Here is a 20,007-nt window from a genome sequence, read left to right as displayed (position 1 = left end):
CCCTGCGCACCCCATCAGGCGTCTTGCATCAGACGCTACCCCCGTTAATAGCTTCAGCCGCCCGACTCTCCTCTTATGCCTGGAACTACAAGTCCAAGGCTGACCGCCAAGCTCCCACAAGCCTTTACCCACTGCCGTCAATTATTCCCTGCATGGTACACTAGCCCCCCCCATCCCTGCGCACCCCATCAGGCGTCTTGCATCAGACGCTACCCCGCTAATAGATTCAGCCGCCCGACTTTCCTCTTATGCGTGGAACTACAAGTACAAGGCTGCCCGACAATCTCCCACAAGCCTTTACCCACTGCCGTCAATCATTCCCTGCATGGTACACTATCCCCCCCCCCCCCCCCCATCCCTGCGCACCCCTCTATTTCTGGACGTACACTCCTATGTGTTCTCTTCACACCCCACCCCCCTGCACCCCATCAGGCGTCTTGCATTAGACGCTACCCCCGTTAATAGCTTCAGCCGCCCGACTCTCCTCTTATGCCTGGAAATACAAGTCCAAGGCTGACCGCCAAGCTCCCACAAGCCTCTTATGCCTGGAACTACAAGTACAAGGCTGACCGCCAAGCTCCCACAAGCCTCTTATGCCTGGAACTACAAGTACAAGGCTGACCGCCAAGCTCCCACAAGCCTCTTATGCCTGGAACTACAAGTCCAAGGCTGACCGCCAAGCTCCCACAAGCCTTTACCCACTGCCGTCAATTATTCCCTGCATGGTACACTATCCCCCCCCCCATCCCTGCGCACCCCATCAGGCGTCTTGCATTAGACGCTACCCCCGTTAATAGCTTCAGCCGCCCGACTCTCCTCTTATGCCTGGAACTACAAGTCCAAGGCTGACCGCCAAGCTCCCACAAGCCTCTTATGCCTGGAACTACAAGTACAAGGCTGACCGCCAAGCTCCCACAAGCCTCTTATGCCTGGAACTACAAGTACAAGGCTGACCGCCAAGCTCCCACAAGCCTCTTATGCCTGGAACTACAAGTCCAAGGCTGACCGCCAAGCTCCCACAAGCCTTTACCCACTGCCGTCAATTATTCCCTGCATGGTACACTATCCCCCCCCCCATCCCTGCGCACCCCATCAGGCGTCTTGCATTAGACGCTACCCCCGTTAATAGCTTCAGCCGCCCGACTCTCCTCTTATGCCTGGAACTACAAGTCCAAGGCTGACCGCCAAGCTCCCACAAGCCTTTACCCACTGCCGTCAATCATTCCCTGCATGGTACACTATCCCCCCCCCCCCCCTCCCTGCGCACCCATACTAAACAAATTAAATCATGTTTATGTCTCCCTTACACCCCTATCTGTAGACTCCAAGTCTCTTACATACAAACACCATACTAATCCGAGTCACATAAAGTTCACCACTTATCTTATTGTCTCCTCCAGACCCCATGTCTCTCCTGTCAAAACCTTTGAATGATCACGCACCCAAGAACATGTTGGGTGCGTGTTGTTTTCAAACTCCAAATAATAAAACCCCCCCCCAGACTATTCTATGCACCCTCATTGAAGTCATCACCCTTCCCAAATTTACACCCCCCCCAATCCATCCAAAATGAAAAGCTTCCTCCGCTAATTTCCAAATCAAATACCCTCCTCTAAAGCATGGAACTACAAGTCCAAGGCTGCCCGCCAATCTCCCACAAGCCTTTACCCACTGCCGCCAATCATTCCCTGCATGGTACACTATCCCCCCCCCCCCCCCCATCCCTGCGCACCCCTCTATTTTTGGACGTACACTCCTATGTGTTCTCTTCACACCCCACCCCCCTGCACCCCATCAGGCGTCTTGCATTAGACGCTACCCCCGTTAATAGCTTCAGCCGCCCGACTCTCCTCTTATGCCTGGAACTACAAGTCCAAGGCTGACCGCCAAGCTCCCACAAGCCTTTACCCACTGCCGTCAATTATTCCCTGCATGGTACACTAGCCCCCCCCATCCCTGCGCACCCCATCAGGCGTCTTGCATCAGACGCTACCCCCGTTAATAGCTTCAGCCGCCCGACTCTCCTCTTATGCCTGGAACTACAAGTCCAAGGCTGACCGCCAAGCTCCCACAAGCCTTTACCCACTGCCGTCAATTATTCCCTGCATGGTACACTAGCCCCCCCCATCCCTGCGCACCCCATCAGGCGTCTTGCATCAGACGCTACCCCGCTAATAGATTCAGCCGCCCGACTTTCCTCTTATGCGTGGAACTACAAGTACAAGGCTGCCCGACAATCTCCCACAAGCCTTTACCCACTGCCGTCAATCATTCCCTGCATGGTACACTATCCCCCCCCCCCCCCCATCCCTGCGCACCCCTCTATTTCTGGACGTACACTCCTATGTGTTCTCTTCACACCCCACCCCCCTGCACCCCATCAGGCGTCTTGCATTAGACGCTACCCCCGTTAATAGCTTCAGCCGCCCGACTCTCCTCTTATGCCTGGAAATACAAGTCCAAGGCTGACCGCCAAGCTCCCACAAGCCTCTTATGCCTGGAACTACAAGTACAAGGCTGACCGCCAAGCTCCCACAAGCCTCTTATGCCTGGAACTACAAGTACAAGGCTGACCGCCAAGCTCCCACAAGCCTCTTATGCCTGGAACTACAAGTCCAAGGCTGACCGCCAAGCTCCCACAAGCCTTTACCCACTGCCGTCAATTATTCCCTGCATGGTACACTATCCCCCCCCCCATCCCTGCGCACCCCATCAGGCGTCTTGCATTAGACGCTACCCCCGTTAATAGCTTCAGCCGCCCGACTCTCCTCTTATGCCTGGAACTACAAGTCCAAGGCTGACCGCCAAGCTCCCACAAGCCTTTACCCACTGCCGTCAATTATTCCCTGCATGGTACACTATCCCCCCCCCCATCCCTGCGCACCCCATCAGGCGTCTTGCATTAGACGCTACCCCCGTTAATAGCTTCAGCCGCCCGACTCTCCTCTTATGCCTGGAACTACAAGTCCAAGGCTGACCGCCAAGCTCCCACAAGCCTTTACCCACTGCCGTCAATCATTCCCTGCATGGTACACTATCCCCCCCCCCCCCCCTCCCTGCGCACCCATACTAAACAAATTAAATCATGTTTATGTCTCCCTTACACCCCTATCTGTAGACTCCAAGTCTCTTACATACAAACACCATACTAATCCGAGTCACATAAAGTTCACCACTTATCTTATTGTCTCCTCCAGACCCCATGTCTCTCCTGTCAAAACCTTTGAATGATCACGCACCCAAGAACATGTTGGGTGCGTGTTGTTTTCAAACTCCAAATAATAAACCCCCCCCCCAGACTATTCTATGCACCCTCATTGAAGTCATCACCCTTCCCAAATTTACACCCCCCCCAATCCATCCAAAATGAAAAGCTTCCTCCGCTAATTTCCAAATCAAATACCCTCCTCTAAAGCATGGAACTACAAGTCCAAGGCTGCCCGCCAATCTCCCACAAGCCTTTACCCACTGCCGCCAATCATTCCCTGCATGGTACACTATCCCCCCCCCCCCCCCCCATCCCTGCGCACCCCTCTATTTTTGGACGTACACTCCTATGTGTTCTCTTCACACCCCACCCCCCTGCACCCCATCAGGCGTCTTGCATTAGACGCTACCCCCGTTAATAGCTTCAGCCGCCCGACTCTCCTCTTATGCCTGGAACTACAAGTCCAAGGCTGACCGCCAAGCTCCCACAAGCCTTTACCCACTGCCGTCAATTATTCCCTGCATGGTACACTAGCCCCCCCCATCCCTGCGCACCCCATCAGGCGTCTTGCATCAGACGCTACCCCCGTTAATAGCTTCAGCCGCCCGACTCTCCTCTTATGCCTGGAACTACAAGTCCAAGGCTGACCGCCAAGCTCCCACAAGCCTTTACCCACTGCCGTCAATTATTCCCTGCATGGTACACTAGCCCCCCCCATCCCTGCGCACCCCATCAGGCGTCTTGCATCAGACGCTACCCCGCTAATAGATTCAGCCGCCCGACTTTCCTCTTATGCGTGGAACTACAAGTACAAGGCTGCCCGACAATCTCCCACAAGCCTTTACCCACTGCCGTCAATCATTCCCTGCATGGTACACTATCCCCCCCCCCCCCCCCCTCCCTGCGCACCCATACTAAACAAATTAAATCATGTTTATGTCTCCCTTACACCCCTATCTGTAGACTCCAAGTCTCTTACATACAAACACCATACTAATCCGAGTCACATAAAGTTCACCACTTATCTTATTGTCTCCTCCAGACCCCATGTCTCTCCTGTCAAAACCTTTGAATGATCACGCACCCAAGAACATGTTGGGTGCGTGTTGTTTTCAAACTCCAAATAATAAAACCCCCCCCCAGACTATTCTATGCACCCTCATTGAAGTCATCACCCTTCCCAAATTTACACCCCCCCCAATCCATCCAAAATGAAAAGCTTCCTCCGCTAATTTCCAAATCAAATACCCTCCTCTAAAGCATGGAACTACAAGTCCAAGGCTGCCCGCCAATCTCCCACAAGCCTTTACCCACTGCCGCCAATCATTCCCTGCATGGTACACTATCCCCCCCCCCCCACCCATCCCTGCGCACCCCTCTATTTCTGGACGTACACTCCCATTCTTCTCATACCTCCCCCTGTACCCCTTTATGTGCCTCTAATGAGACTCTGTCACCTACAAAGTTATTTCTATTGCGTGTCGCTACAAGTCTCATTCCGGACCATGAACAATCGTATGACGGCACTCTCCATATATTATTGACAAACCTCTCTAAGTATACATTTTTTATATTTTATACTAGTATAGGTATGTATCCTAATAAAAGTTTTTTATTTAAATCCAATCAATATCCCAACGTTTTACCCTTAAAAAATATTTGTTAATTTTAACCCTCCCACTTATTTAAATTTAAAGTTTTGGCCATTGGTTACATTTGAATATATTTTAACTCTCCTCCCTCTTCAAAATGCTATAAAGAGTTACTCTTAGCTCAGGTCTACATAATCGACATTCATCCAGCCTTCTGATCAAGTACTCATTCGTATTTCAACTATGGCTGATGAACCTTCATGTCGTTTGGTTCCTTCTACAAGAGGAATGCTCTTAAACATAGACGGATATCTTTTGGCAAAAAACAAGCAGCGTGGTGATGTCGTCTATTGGCACTGCACAGAGAGGAAGACCGGCCCTTGTTCATGTTTTGCAAAGACGACCATTGTTGCAGGACAGCACCAACTTAATACTCATGGAGAACATACTCATACTCCGAAGGCTGAAAAAACAGATGTTGCCATTGCCAAGGCATCAATAAAGCAACGTGCAAGGGATACCAATGATCCACCATCTGTAATAATTCAAGCGGTTACTGCCCAAATGCCGTCTACTAGTGCTGCCTGTCTTCCTAACAGTGAATCCCTCCGTAAACTTGTGAAAAGGGTAAGGAGAGCGGATTGCCCACCTGAGCCAACCACACTCGATGATATTGATATCCCACATAATTTGGAATACATTGATGGGATAAAATTTCTTGGAAAGGACAGTACTTTCCACAACGAAAGGACACTATTATTCAGTACAGAAGCTAACTTGCGGAAGCTTCATGAGGCACCGTATTGGGTAATGGATGGCACTTTCAAAACGTGTCCAACCCTATTTAGACAAATATACTCAATTCATGCTATGGTTGGCACAGATGACAGTACGCAACGCTTCGTCCCACTGGTCTATGGATTGCTTAGTAGCAAAAGTGAGGTTTGTTATATCCGTTTTTTAGAAGACCTACAGGATTATGCACAGGAATATGATATTCTATTTTCTCCTCTTTACATTTTGACAGATTTTGAGAATGCTGCAATACAAGCAGCTAAACAAGTTTTTCCGAGTAGCACACATAAGTGTTGCTTGTTTCATTTAGGTCAAAATATTTGGCGAAAAATTCAATCATGTGGCTTATCTGTACAATATGGACGTGATCATGCTTTTGCTATGAAACTTAGGAACCTTCAGGCACTTTCCTTCCTCCCAGCAGACGAAATCCCTGCTGCATTTGAACAATTAAAATCAGAAATGCCTCCTAATGCTGCTACATTAGTAACTTATTTTGAGGAGACATATATATTGGGGCGGCTTAGAGAACGAACCAGAAGTCAAAACAGATGTCCCCCACTGTTTCCACCATGCATGTGGTCAGTGCATGACAATATGGTTGGTGGGATTCCAAGGACCCAAAATAAGTTGGAAGGATGGCACAGGAGATGGAATATTCTCCTGGGAGAGAAAAAGTTTGGAGTCTACAAACTTATCTCCTATCTTCACAAGGAGCAACAAATGACCACCAAGCTCATTGAAAAAGTAACCTTTAATGTTGCCCGAACACCAACCAAACGTGAAAATACTGCTCGAGAAGATGCACTACAGAAATGTTTTGCCCAACTTGGTTTCATAGATTTGATGGAATTTCTAAATGCCATTGCCTTCCATCTCAAGTTGGAGTAACTTTAAAACTAATTCTAAACATAGTTATTTTTTCATTTTAAAGTTAAGTTTCATATTTTCTATGGTTTATTTTTCATTAGTTGACTTTCAATCATTTAAAATACCATAAAAAAAAAACCACTTTTCACATATTGAATTTTCGGGTGCTATCATTACTGGTAAGTAGAATTTTTATAATTATAGAAATTAACTATTATTCAAGTATTTTCTACATTATGTTTTCCATTCTAAAATATACATCAATCAAAAATCTCTAGCTATATTTTAAAGATTTAAAATATAATGGTTTCCCATTTCAGTTTAGCACAGTTGTACCCATGTAATGTTTTTCATAAAGTTTCCCTTCATTAATTTTAACATAAATTTTATTAATATTCTTCAATTAAAACAATTATATTGTTTATCAAACAGATTTACAATATTTTCTATATCAAAACAAATATATATATATATTTGGTTGCACCATTTTTGAAATCCTATTTTTACTGCAACGGTTAGATTTTTTTATTTGCCTAATTCATGGTGTACATGCTGTGGTTCTCCATTTGCTGTTGAAATAAACATCCCAGCATGCACTCTCACAGGTTTGCTTTTATTATATTTAAACATGTTGTCCATGCTTGCTGGGAGGTGTATTTAAAATGCCGAAGGAAACCATGGACTAGGTAATGGTTAGGCAACCTTTGTCTCACCAACTTCTGTGTAACTAAACTACCCAGCATGCACTGCCACAGTGTTGGCATCACTATAATAAAAAAAAAGTTTAAAGGCATGCAGTATGCTGTGGTTCCATAACTCATTTAGACACATGCTGTGTTATCCTGGCCTTATCCTTATGAAATAACTGTTTTTAACACAATGAGATAAATTCTAATTTATGTATAAACTGTAAAAATGCAAAACAGTGATAGGTATTAATTAAATTATTAATGTTTTCTTGTGCATGTAACATACTAAATATTATGATTGGTTAATAACAATCTTACATTGTTACACCTCATTTCTCAAACAAGCAATACCCCCTTCCCTTAAATTTGATTATTTTTTTAAATTATAAAGAATTTATTAGCACACAAATGTCAATATAGTATAGTAGACACTAACTCTAAATTGATGTAACTGTAATGGTCTGCATGCAGGCTCAATCTAGCAGCAGCGATAGCGATGTTCGTCACCGCGCATCGCTATCGCAGAGGGGGCTACACACGAGTGATATGTGCAGAAAATCTAATCAATCTAGTCAGATTGATTAGATTTTAGCCATGGATCTCTCCATGAGTACCCCCCTTAATATTGCTCTCTAAATTGTATACAATTTCAAAGTGCATATCAACTATTCTAAACATTTGCTAACTTTTCTGCATTGCTAATATATTTACTCAATTTTTTTAAATTAGTTTACTGTTCTGACCTCCCAATCATCATCTGCAAGCCAAAGAAGATTTTTTCTCCTTATTACTTTCCAGGTAATATGCATTTTAAAACAATTTGATGTAGATAATTTGTCTTCTATTTATGTACCTTAATCATCTGTTCTAATGTAATAGTTTAATCTTGACATTGTTAATTATATTTTTTTTTCACCTAAACTAGTTATCTTGTTTGCCCTTCCAATCAACTGCAATCCGCTGATTAGGACTCCTCATTATTTGGTTTTGCGGTAACTATACCTATTGAAACAGTTTTTATCATTTTTATATTTAGCCTGTTTACGTACTTTAATCAGCTCTTAACAAAACATATTACATACATTAAATAATATTTTTAATTTATTTCTTACATAATCTTGTTAACTGTTATGACCTTTGAAATGTCTGATATCCATATCTTCATTTTTAGATTCATTCCTTTTTTTTTATTTAATTATAATTCTAAACTAAATTGTACTTCTAACATGAATCCTGGAATCATGTACCTTTAAAAATATTAACATATCTAAAATGAACATATTTGCTTTACCTATACACTAATATATATATTACTACACAGGACCATATCTCTAACTTTGGAAATGCCTAGTATGGATCCACTCTCTATTGTTAATATTACATAACAATAAAATATTATTCAACTGAATATATTTATTTGAAAAAATATCATATTTAACTATATTGTTATGACAGCAATATATTTAACATTTTCCTATTGAATTATTTTAAACAATAACCAAAATCAAATGTTCGTAATTTTTATCCATCATTAATATAAACACTGTCAGATTAGGATGGCAATAGTATTTCCACATCTTCTTCAGAAACTGTGTATATTTACCAAAATATAGTACAATAATAAAATTATACAATACTAATAAAACTGTGTAATATCTCTCAATGTTTGGGTATTAAAGTTGACAGATTTTTACCCTTAATGTAAACTAAAAAAAAATTACTCTTAGATTAACAAATATGAAAAAAAATTTTTTTTTTGTTTTTATATTATTATATAGAAAACACGTAAAAAAAATTCCTTTTTTAAATTTTTTTATTGAATCATCATTGTTTGTGCACACAGTGTATGACTATTTTTTTTTCAATACAGGAAAAGAAACTTGATCCACAATGAATCCACAACAAAGAATATGAAAACCATCTTGATCCTACATAACATAATCTGATGCGGTGATATTATTCTTATTAATCTTTATTATAGAAACATATACAATATATTTTTTTCAAGATTTATTTATAAATCTATTACCAGTTATAATATGTTAACCTGTTCAAAGTTCACCCTTTAGAAAATAAAAGTTTTATTCATTGAAAATACTATGTTAGCTTATTGTTTTTATTATTATTCCTCATACTTACAGCACCCTAAAACTTAAATGACGCAATATGTGGGAAATACATACGCGTGTATGTCTTTGAGGGAAACATGGGAAATGATGATAGCGTCAATTGGCTAGATGGTTTACGCCATCAAAGAACCATATATATTTGCTAATCTGATCCCATCCTTACCTTCATAATTTTAATTTCCAATTCCAATTTTTTATATATCAATATTAAAAATTTACTATTTTGCGAGTTTGGAAGCAAATTTGTGTAATGTGTACATTAAACACACAAATATGTTCCGATTGGTAATCTATTCAAATATTATTGCAAATACAATTAGAATATATAAATAGTGGGAGCGCAGAATGAATCCAATATATTATTTTATTTAAAATATTAATATGTCATCCACATAAAAATGCAGTACATGAACTAGCCTAAGAAAAAACAATTGATATTATATAAATGTAAACGAGACTGCCATATCTCCTGAACAAATATGAATAAAAATCCTTTAATAAACCCTAGTTAGGGCTGCATTAATGCTTCATGAAAATCAGCCGTGCGTCCACGAGCTGAAATGATTGTAAAAAGGAGACTGCTAAAAAGTGCCTCTGTTATAAGTCACTGTCCTCCTTATACACAATAGAATCTCATTGGTAGAGAGTGTCCCAGTACTGGACTTGCGGACAACCGTGCTGTAGTATTATGTGGCAAATGGATAGTGATGGTCAAATTCTATTTGTGGTATATCACCTGATGTAGAAGCCTCTCCGTCAAAGGCGCTGTACTGAGCCGGGTTTGCTGGGGCTCTGTGCAGTGAACGTACAGCTGGTCTCGTCACCGGTGTACCATCCAGATGAACACGGTAGTTTAATTCTGCTGAAGGATGCTGTACCAGTCTGGATATGCAACAGTGTAAAAATACTGGAGCAGCAGATTCTCCGTCCGCTGGTGGAAAAATCTGTATTAATTGCGGCTACGGTCCACTGGATGCATGCGGGTCACAGGGTGTTAAGAGAATATAGCAGTCCAAATGAGGTACTTCAAAGGAGTACCTTAACGCGTTTCTCGTCCCACAACGCTGGCCGTTTCATCAGAAGGAAATGAATTTTATTTCATTTCAAAGGTACTCCTTTGAAGGACCTCATTTGGACTGCTATATTCTCCTGACACCCTGTGAGCCGCATGCATCGAGTGGACCGTAGCCGCAATTAATACGGATTTTTACACCAGCGGACGGAGAATCTGCTGCTCCAGTATTTTTACACTGTTGCATATCCAGACTGGTACAGCATCCTTCAGCAGAATTAAACTACCGTGTTCATCTGGATGGTACACCGGTGACGAGACCAGCTGTACGTTCACTGCACAGAGCCCCAGCAAACCCGGCTCAGTACAGCGCCTTTGACGGAGAGGCTTCTACATCAGGTGATATACCACAAATAGAATTTGACCATCACTATCCATTTGCCACAGAATACTACAGCACGGTTGTCCGCAAGTCCAGTACTGGGACACTCTCTACCAATGAGATTCTATTGTGTATAAGGAGGACAGTGACTTATAACAGAGGCACTTTTTAGCAGTCTCCTTTTTACAATCATTTCAGCTCGTGGACGCACGGCTGATTTTCATGAAGCATTAATGCAGCCCTAACTAGGGTTTATTAAAGGTTTTTTATTCATATTTGTTCAGGAGATATGGCAGTCTCGTTTACATTTATATAATATCAATTGTTTTTTCTGAGGCTAGTTCATGTACTGCATTTTTATGTGGATGACATATTAATATTTTAAATAAAACAATATATTGGATTCATTCTGCGCTCCCACTCTTTCTTTTTTCACACTCACTTTGATCCATTGTTGGGGCAGCCCGCCCACAACTGGTGAGCAGCCGCCTGAATCCAACTACATATAGTGTGTGTATTTTAGAGCGCAAATCTTTTGTATATATTTTTTGAATATATAAATGCATTGTTAAGCAAATGCAAATTATTAACAATACAAAACTTGCAATAATTTTTTTGGGATATTATTAGAATATAAATTATATATATATGCATGAACAATCACTGTAATATGGAATATGTGTCTGTACATATATTTTCTCTATTTTTATCTTGAACATATTAGTATGTGAACCCCACCAACATGAACAAACCAAAACAAAACAAAATAAATTTAGAACATTTTCAGGAATGCACGACTTGAAGTATCTCAGAAAGTATATTCCTATTATCGATTTGTCTTTTCAAACAGGACACATGGATGACTCTGTATCCCTCTGTCTTCAGTTCCTTCACCCTGGCTCGCAAGACCGTTTGTGACATATCTAAAAATGAAGTAAAACAGGTAAGTTCTTGAAAGTTAATTTCCATACTTTTGTCCACCTTATCTTTAACTGTAGTCTTCATTTTAAAAGAAATGCAAGGTTTAAAGGTAACAACCCTAATTATAATAAAATATTACAATATATATTTCTCATTGTGACTCTAGATCAGTAGTGCACCGAAGATTTTTCCATCATTTGTATTAGCAATGGTTAAGTTAAAGATATACAAGCACTATAGTAATGGGTTCCATCATAAATTATGTTTCACGGCACAGACAAAATTATCATGTCCAAACAACCCCAAAATATTGCAAAAATCACCATTCAATGGAAGCACTACTGACTAATAAAATACATTCTGAAAGAATGCATTTCTTGGACAAAGCAATGCCGTATGTCTGAGTTTAATTTATTAGTCTGCGGTGCCGATGTTTGATGTATGTATATATATATATATATATATATATATATATATATATATATATATAGTGTCAGTTTGTACTGTGCTCCAAACAATAAATACAATATGCTGCAGTGACCTCCTCGTCAGCTTGGCATAAGATGACTATGTAGATGAAAGGTAATCGGCTGCACTCACACTGCCGTATTCAATGATGCAAAAAGTGTCCCTTTATTGCCTACATGTTTTGTTAAAAATCCCCTTCTTCAGGGACAGATTTCTGTCCAAATAACTTGAAAATATCTACATATATTTAAAAGTTTATTATATCCTGTTTAACACTCTTCTTCCTTATGTCTTTACTCTTTTTTTATTTGTTTTCCTTTTATATTTCAGGCAACTTTGTCTACATGTGTGTTTCCAGAGCTCTGGTCCTCTACATAAAACAAAGATATTTGTATGCTACATGCCAGCATTTTGCTTATACTCCACTCTTGTGATGTCTAAACTTGTAGCCTATAACACTCTGCTAAGACTGTATCCAAAGTAAATCAAATGATGTTTTTTTTTTGAAAAATTTACAAACCATACACAAAATTACAATAGAAAATCAATGTAGGATTAACTTAGTTTCCTATTGAGTTTGGTGATTCAAACTCACAATTTGAATAAGAAGCCTATGGCTAAAACTAATTAAAAATAATAAATGTTAGTGTTATATGTAGGATTTTTTAAGTGCAGGATGATGATCGTTGAGTAGGGCACATTTGTTATCTTGAGGAAACACATTTTTTATGTTACGTTTTTCAAAAAAAGCATAGCACATATGTCTCACCATATTTAGTTATCTGATAATGCAATCTATATACATTTATTAATTACCTTTAATATTTAAGCTTCATCCTCATCGTTAGCTTCCTGTCTCTTCCAATGTTGAATTTGAATATTTGCACGCTCTAATCTGACTCGAAGATCCATATTCTCATCATAGCTTGAGCTAGGTCGATAAGCCAATTGCAATCTTGAATGCACTTCTGATGCTACAGCTATGCTTCTCAAATTTGTGTTTTCAGGGCTGTATTCAGAGGGTACAGGTGCAGCGGTGGATTTATACTTTCCTGTTGCAGCGGTGGATTCTGAGGGTCCTGAGTCAGCGGTGGATTCTGAGGCAATTTGTCCAGTAGTGGATTCTGAGTGTCCTGGTTTTGGCTTCAATAAATAGGGCCCTGGTGCAGTGGTGGATACATTGAGGCCTCTATAAGCAGTGGATACATAGTCTCCATGTAAGTTGTTGTATACATAGGGTCCTGATAAAGTGGAGGATACATAGGGTCCTGTAAAAGTAGTGGATACATAGGGTCTTGATGCAGGGATGGATACATAGGGTTCTGCTAAAATTGAGGATACATAGTGTCCTGTTACAGTCGTGGATACAGAGGGTTCTGTTGCAGTGGTGGATACATAGGGTCCTGCTGAAGTGGAGGATACATAGGGTCCTGTAAAAGTAGTGGATACATAGGGTCTTGATGCAGGGATGGATACATAGGGTTCTGCTAAAATTGAGGATACATAGTGTCCTGTTATAGTCGTGGATACAGAGGGTTCTGTTGCAGTGGTGGATACATAGGGTCCTGCTGAAGTGGAGGATACATAGGGTCCTGTAAAAGTAGTGGATACATAGGGTCTTGATGCAGGGATGGATACATAGGGTTCTGCTAAAGTTGAGGATACATAGTGTCCTGTTACAGTCGTGCATACATAGGGTTCTGTTGCAGTGGTGGATACATAGGGTCTTGGTGCAGGGATGGATGCATAGGGTCCTGCAAAAGTGGAGGATACACAGGGTCCTGTTTCACGTATGGATACATAGGGTCCTGATAATGTCGAGGATACATAGGGTCCTGTTAAAGTAGTGGATACATAGGGTCTTGGTGCAGGGATGGATACATAGGGTTCTGATAATGTCGAGGATACATAGGGTCCTGTTAAAGTAGTGGATAGATAGGGTCCTGCTGCAGTGGTGGATACATAGGGTCCTGGTAAAGTGTAGGATGCATATGGTCCTGTTAAAGTGGTGGAAACATTGGTACTTGCTGCAGCAGTGGATACAGAGTATACTGGTAAAGTGGTGGATACATAGGTTACTGTTGCAGTGGTGGATACATAGGGTCCTGGTAAAGTGGTGGATACATCTGTTCCTGCTGCAGGGGTGGATACAGATTCTCCTGGTAAAGTGGTGTATAGATAGGTTCCAGGTGCAGCGCTCGTTGCATACTCTCTGTGTGTAGAGCTTGTTACATAGTCTCCACGTGTACAGCTGGATACAAAGGTTCCTGCTGTAGCATTGGATATACAAGAAGGATTATCTGATCTGGACATTCTTTGTCTTTCTTCTGTCAACAGTTGCATGAAAGTGGAAATCATGCGTGTGATGGTAATAGTCTCATACTGCCATGCTAGCATTTGATTTATACTGTGCTGCATCTGTTGGTAGTTGATTGCTGCCACATTCTGTGATGAAACAAGATGATCGTAAAAATTTGCAAGAGTGACAAGTGCTTGATTCTGTTGTCTTTGTGTTGTGTTGAGAATCTGTATATTATTATTCAGCTGATTTATTTGATGTTCAATTTTTTTCATTTCTTCATTTCTATTCCTCTCAATTAGCTGCATGGTTTCCTTTAAAGAATCCTGTTGGCTAATGGTTTGTGATCTGCTAACGTCACATTCTGTGTGTATAAAAAGTTCTAGGTACAGTTAATACATCAATTTACAGACAATTTATTAAGTATAGTTAGAAGAACCAAAAAATCAAGTTATAAAAAAACCAGTATCTATTAATGATAGTGGATCTCATTAAAATCTATGTTTTATACATTAAAAAAATTTACCTTGATTTGTAGAGTCCAGGAATTGGTCTTGAAGACCATGGTCAATTACACTAGAATGTGCAGTCTCTGCATTCAATTCCACCTGGTTGGTATCTTCTGTATCAATATTACTTTTCTGGCTGTGCAATACAGGCTCCTCATTAATGTTATCCTGTGTCTGTGTGGCAGTCACCATGTTGCTTTCTATGGCTTAAAACATAATAGATAAATACCATTAATCTTAAACATAGTTTTTAACCATATTGAATATCAATGATAGTACATTTTAATTATATTGATCAAAATAAATACCTTTATCTAACATTAAAGGGTTTAGCATGGTTGAATTTTCTTCCTCCATGAAAGGATCATCCATTGTTGATTGTTCTTGCCTCATGGATGTTTCATTTACCGTGGAAGTCTCTACCGTAGTGGAACTTTGAACCACAGAAGAATATTCTTGCATCATTGATGTTTGGTCCGCCGTGGAATGATCATCCACTCTTGCCGAATGTTTCAGCATTGATGGTTCGGCCACAAAGGAAGTATCATCCACTGTCGAAGTATGTTGCAGCATTGATGGTTGGTCCAACATGGTAGCATGGTCCGCTGTTGCATCATGATGCAGCATTGATGGTTCGTCCACCATGGAAGGATTGTCCAATGTTAAAATATGTGGCATCACTGATGGTTCATCCGCAGTTGGAGGAAAATTGTCTGTCATAACTGTTTTTGTTTCAGAAAAAGAAACTTTCCTTGAAATTGTTGTAAAGGAACCTGAAATAAATAATAGGTATATTTAACATTGCATACATATAAATACATAATATTTGATAGACATTACAATATTTCTAGCATTATAAAACTGTGTAAAGCATACCTCAAAAATGTATTTACTTATATTTTTTTACTAATATTTTTTAATACATATAATATTTTATTATATTTATTATTATTATTTTATTACAACAGAAAAAAAGCCTTTTTGGCTCAATAATATAGCTTCTAATCCAATTTTTGATTTATTTCTACAACATAGGGTAAAACATTATAGCTAGCACAATATTATTTTACAGTAGGAGGGCATGTTTATAAAATTAGAATAAGATGCTAGATAGCATGTGTGTATGTTTTTAGGTTCAACGCTAACTCAGGAAAGTAGGTAGCAATTTACAACACACTGTGGAAATATTTGACTAAAAATCTGTAAAAAAAAAAGGTGAGTCTAATACAAAGCTCTAACACTTATCTGTGTGGCCGGTAAGGGGGTGACAGTTAAAAATCATTACTGGTCGGCCTTGCGTGGATGAATAGTGACAAGACATAAGTGTATGGAGAAGGGTTGTCGGTACTTAGTTATATAGTAAAAAATTTCAACATGGGTTTTTAATTCTGTTTTTGTTCTCACATTCCTCGTTAAGTGATGTGTTGTGTAAGGTGCCTAGCTCAGCTACCGCTGTATTATTTGCAGGTTCCCATTCCCAATTGTTGTCCAAGTTGATCCTTAAATAGGAAGAAAAATAACTAATTAAATTAAGAAGGTTGGACTCAGGTCTACTTATTTCTCATGTCAATCTAATGACCATGTCTACATAATAAATGTTGACTTTTAGTAGCCCAATCAATGTTTATCTACCTAATGACCTCCTACATGAAAAAATTAAGTTCGGATATCTTACATATATAACATAGTGAGGGTTGCCTGTAGTCCACACATTTACAGCATTTAGAAGAGTAGCATCAGCAGCAGGATTGGGCTGACAAAGAATGGCATAATTCTCCTTTGCGCCTGCAATTTTACCCATTGGCGGCAGCAGCGTTCGTAGAATGTCCTTTATAAGTGTAATTATTGATAATCAATTACAAAGTAATCAGTTAACTTTTGGTATATCTCGTTGATAAAACGAGAGACATAAGTAAGAGATTTTAATTTAATTAATTTATTTTGATTATACTAGCATTTACTTAGCAATTAACTATTTTTTTCAGCTAATAATTATATATGTATTTAAAAAAAAAAATTACATTGATTTTTAATTATGACCAAAGTATTTATTTTGGCTCAATAGAACAAAGAAATTAACAGTATATGTTTTCATATGCACTATATTTTGAAATATCTTACATAAACTATTTATTATATAACTCACGATATAACATCATACAATATTGCAAACATTATTTACTGTTTAGTTGTAACGTTTTTACTTTTGTTTTAAATTTTTTACCAGACTGTTGCTCTTCCAAATTCTTCTGCTTTTTCTTATGTGTTTTCTTTTGATTTTTTTCTTGAGCAACCTTAAGTTCTTTAGCAAATATAAAAAATAAAATAAAAATATTACAGTTACTAAACATTTTAATATCACACACACACACACACACACACACACACACACACACACACACACACACACACACACACACACACATTGAGTAAACCTTATCCTAAATGATGGGTTCAGGTACTAATTTGGATATACAATTTGAAAGTATTTGTACTAACTGCATATCATAATGAGATCGCATGGCGATGGTGTCCAAATTGAAGCACAGAGTGCATTTATGTTTAATATACACATTATACACAAACCCGTAAGGTCATTTTATACAATTTTTTAACATACTTTGTGCATTAAACAAAGTGTGTGTATATTTACACAATTAATTTGTTTCATATACACATTATACAAACAGCCTGAAGGTCAATTTATGTAATTTTCTTTATAATGTTGTGTATTAAAATAATTATTTTCACATTTGCCATCATAAAACAAATTTTTCACTATCTTACTCTCCCATTAAAATATATGTGTAAACATTTTTTATTTTATTGATTGATATTGGGCTATGGCATACTCCACCTATGTTTGTGTGTATATAGATATAGACACACACACATCTGGTGGATTGATATTTTTCATGGACAATACGCTAATATATCTATCTATCTATCTATCTATCTATCTATCTATCTAGATATAGTTATATACATATTTATAGTTTGTAAAATAGTTACCCTGGGAACCAGTGGGTGGCCTCTCGTCATCTTGTACCATTCTAAAGTGCTCTTCTAGTTTTTTCTCCCAAACCTTTTGGAGTTTTCTTCTACACTTTATTTTATGATTTGTCTTCCTCTTACAGTCACGTAGTCTCTTTTTGCAGCTTTCAGGAGTTCGATGTATATCTCGAGCTGTAGACACAGATTTTGCTATTTCTTCCCAAGTATTATTTTTAAATTTCTGGTGTACATTAAAAGCTTCGGGACCAAATAGCTGACATGTATGATGAATAACTTGGTCAATGAGGGTGTCTGTTTCATCATCTGTGAACTTTGGGGCCCTGTGGATGCTTCCTTCATCAGGAGATTCATATTCATCATGAGAAGCATCACTGTGACTCTTCTGACTGTGAGATGTTTCAGCTTCATCTTGAGTAAGTGAGGTTCGTTTTCTGCTACCACCCTCTGCCATTTTTTAAAACTAAGACAATCTAAATAAAGACAAAGATTTACTAAATAATTCTATATATATGTTCTATAATTTTTTTCTATTAATCATTTATTAATTAAGAATTATGTTTTCAATTTATCTGGAGCCATGCACTGATACTTAGATGCCAAATAATTCACTAGCCTTGAAACATCCATCGATGGTAGTAAACCATCTGTTTCTCCCCATCAATGTTAAAATTATTCAAACCTGATATAGACCTTGAAAAAGGGACAGCATAGTCCAGAAACGCGTTGGTTTGCCATGCTGTGCCTTATTCCATAATCAAGACGGACAATCTCTGCATGCTTTGGGTAACATTTGTGATTCTAAACTCTGGAGCCTACTGCTTTCTCAACACCTGCGGCTCACACCAAATATAAGGGTACGATCACTTTCCTGCCTTCATTGTGAATCACAACGTGTTTGAGATTTTTTTTTTTCATATTTTTTTTCTTTTATGAAATATTTTACATTATACATTATACATATCAGCGGATTGGTTGCCATGGACAACTTCTCCACTGGCTCACTTTAACACACTTTTCAATGCTTCATGAATAGATCACTATGGGAGAGACGTCATGAGATCTCTGCCATAGCAGCGACGTACAGACACTAGAGGTCAGTAATGACCTCTAGTATCTGTCACTGGAGACGGCTACAGCGGACGCCCACACAGTCCACGGCGTCTGCTGCAGACGGGGAGCGGGCAGGCGGCGGTGACTGCGGACACAGGACGCAGCGCACTGGGCGTATGCACTGCTTGAATGCACAAATAACCGCTCATGGCAATACCAAATCAATATCAGCAGCATAACTATTTCTCAAGTAACAGTGTTTTAAGTGGGATGGCCATGGGTGTGTTCAGCTGCGATGTGAAAAGTGTGAGTGGACAAATATGGTCACTAAAGGGTCTATTCATACAGAAAACGAAAACATAATTGATACTTATCACTACACATCGCATTGCTTTGATGCGATGTATAGCTGTGATAAGTAGCAATTAATGTATACTTACCCTTAAGACGATGCGCTGCGGTGTCTAGGGCTATTGCGGTGAGGTCTGCTCCAGCGGTCCTTCCCAGCGATGCGCGGGGTACAGCGGAGGGTCACTTTGCGCATGCGCAGGGTGTTTACCTCCCGTCAGCCCGCAGTAGTTGCTGTGAGGTCGGGGGGCAGAGCCAGCGCGAGGTGCAGAGCAGTGATCGGGGAAGCATTGAGCTTCCCTGATGTCTCCGCACTACAGTTCAGGTTACGGCGTCCTGAGATGGCGAACCTGGACTCCATGGAGAAGCGGAAAGCAGAGCTTTCCACACCTTCATGAATCGCACTCACCATTCAAAGGTATGGTGATGCGATTCAGGCACAGAGCGGGGGTAACGCTGGAGAAGTCAGAGACTTCTACACGTTAACCCGCTCTGTGAATTGCAGTAGGCAGAGAAAAGCCCTGTTTACCGCCAAAAAAAGGTCTTTTCAATGCTACATGAATAGACCCCTAACTGTGCTATGGGAGACCATATATGGTTTCAGTCATAGATGGCCATCCTAGCTTCCATGAAAGACCCGCTGACCAATCAAAGATCAGGGGTGGTGAGTCACGGGTGCTGTGGTCTAAACTACGATCGTTATAAAAAAAAAATATATAT

At 39.8% G+C, this 20,007-nt stretch overlaps 1 protein-coding gene and 1 long non-coding RNA gene across 3 annotated transcripts; one reads left to right on the top strand and one right to left on the bottom strand.

The window, feature by feature from the left end:
* Positions 1-7,820: 7,820 nt before the first annotated feature.
* Positions 7,821-15,678, top strand: LOC134981206 (uncharacterized). The gene is made up of 6 exons (XR_010190524.1): positions 7,821-7,952; positions 8,080-8,146; positions 9,025-9,104; positions 11,528-11,620; positions 12,397-12,546; positions 13,074-15,678. It is a non-coding gene; the product is annotated as an uncharacterized LOC134981206 (long non-coding RNA).
* Positions 10,975-19,007, bottom strand: LOC134981205 (serine-rich adhesin for platelets-like). 2 transcript variants are annotated; one of them, XM_063948455.1, is made up of 6 exons: positions 17,887-19,007; positions 17,099-17,176; positions 15,183-15,647; positions 14,892-15,080; positions 12,883-14,747; positions 10,975-11,600 (listed from the first exon to the last, which is right to left on the bottom strand). In XM_063948455.1, exons 1-5 carry the CDS (start codon positions 18,338-18,340, stop codon positions 12,892-12,894), a joined length of 3,042 nt encoding a protein of 1,013 aa, XP_063804525.1. In that variant the 5' UTR covers positions 18,341-19,007; the 3' UTR covers positions 10,975-11,600; positions 12,883-12,891. The 2 variants fall into 2 exon arrangements, with proteins under 2 accessions (XP_063804525.1, XP_063804526.1); XM_063948456.1 differs by having other exon boundaries at positions 10,977-11,600; positions 12,883-14,729; positions 17,887-18,595.
* Positions 19,008-20,007: the final 1,000 nt, after the last annotated feature.

Source organism: Pseudophryne corroboree, chromosome 12 (assembly GCF_028390025.1).
Source record: "Pseudophryne corroboree isolate aPseCor3 chromosome 12, aPseCor3.hap2, whole genome shotgun sequence".
NCBI classification, from domain to species: Eukaryota; Metazoa; Chordata; class Amphibia; order Anura; family Myobatrachidae; genus Pseudophryne; species Pseudophryne corroboree.
The sequence above is the reverse complement of the archived record's forward strand: the minus strand, read 5'-3'. Positions and strand labels throughout refer to the sequence as shown.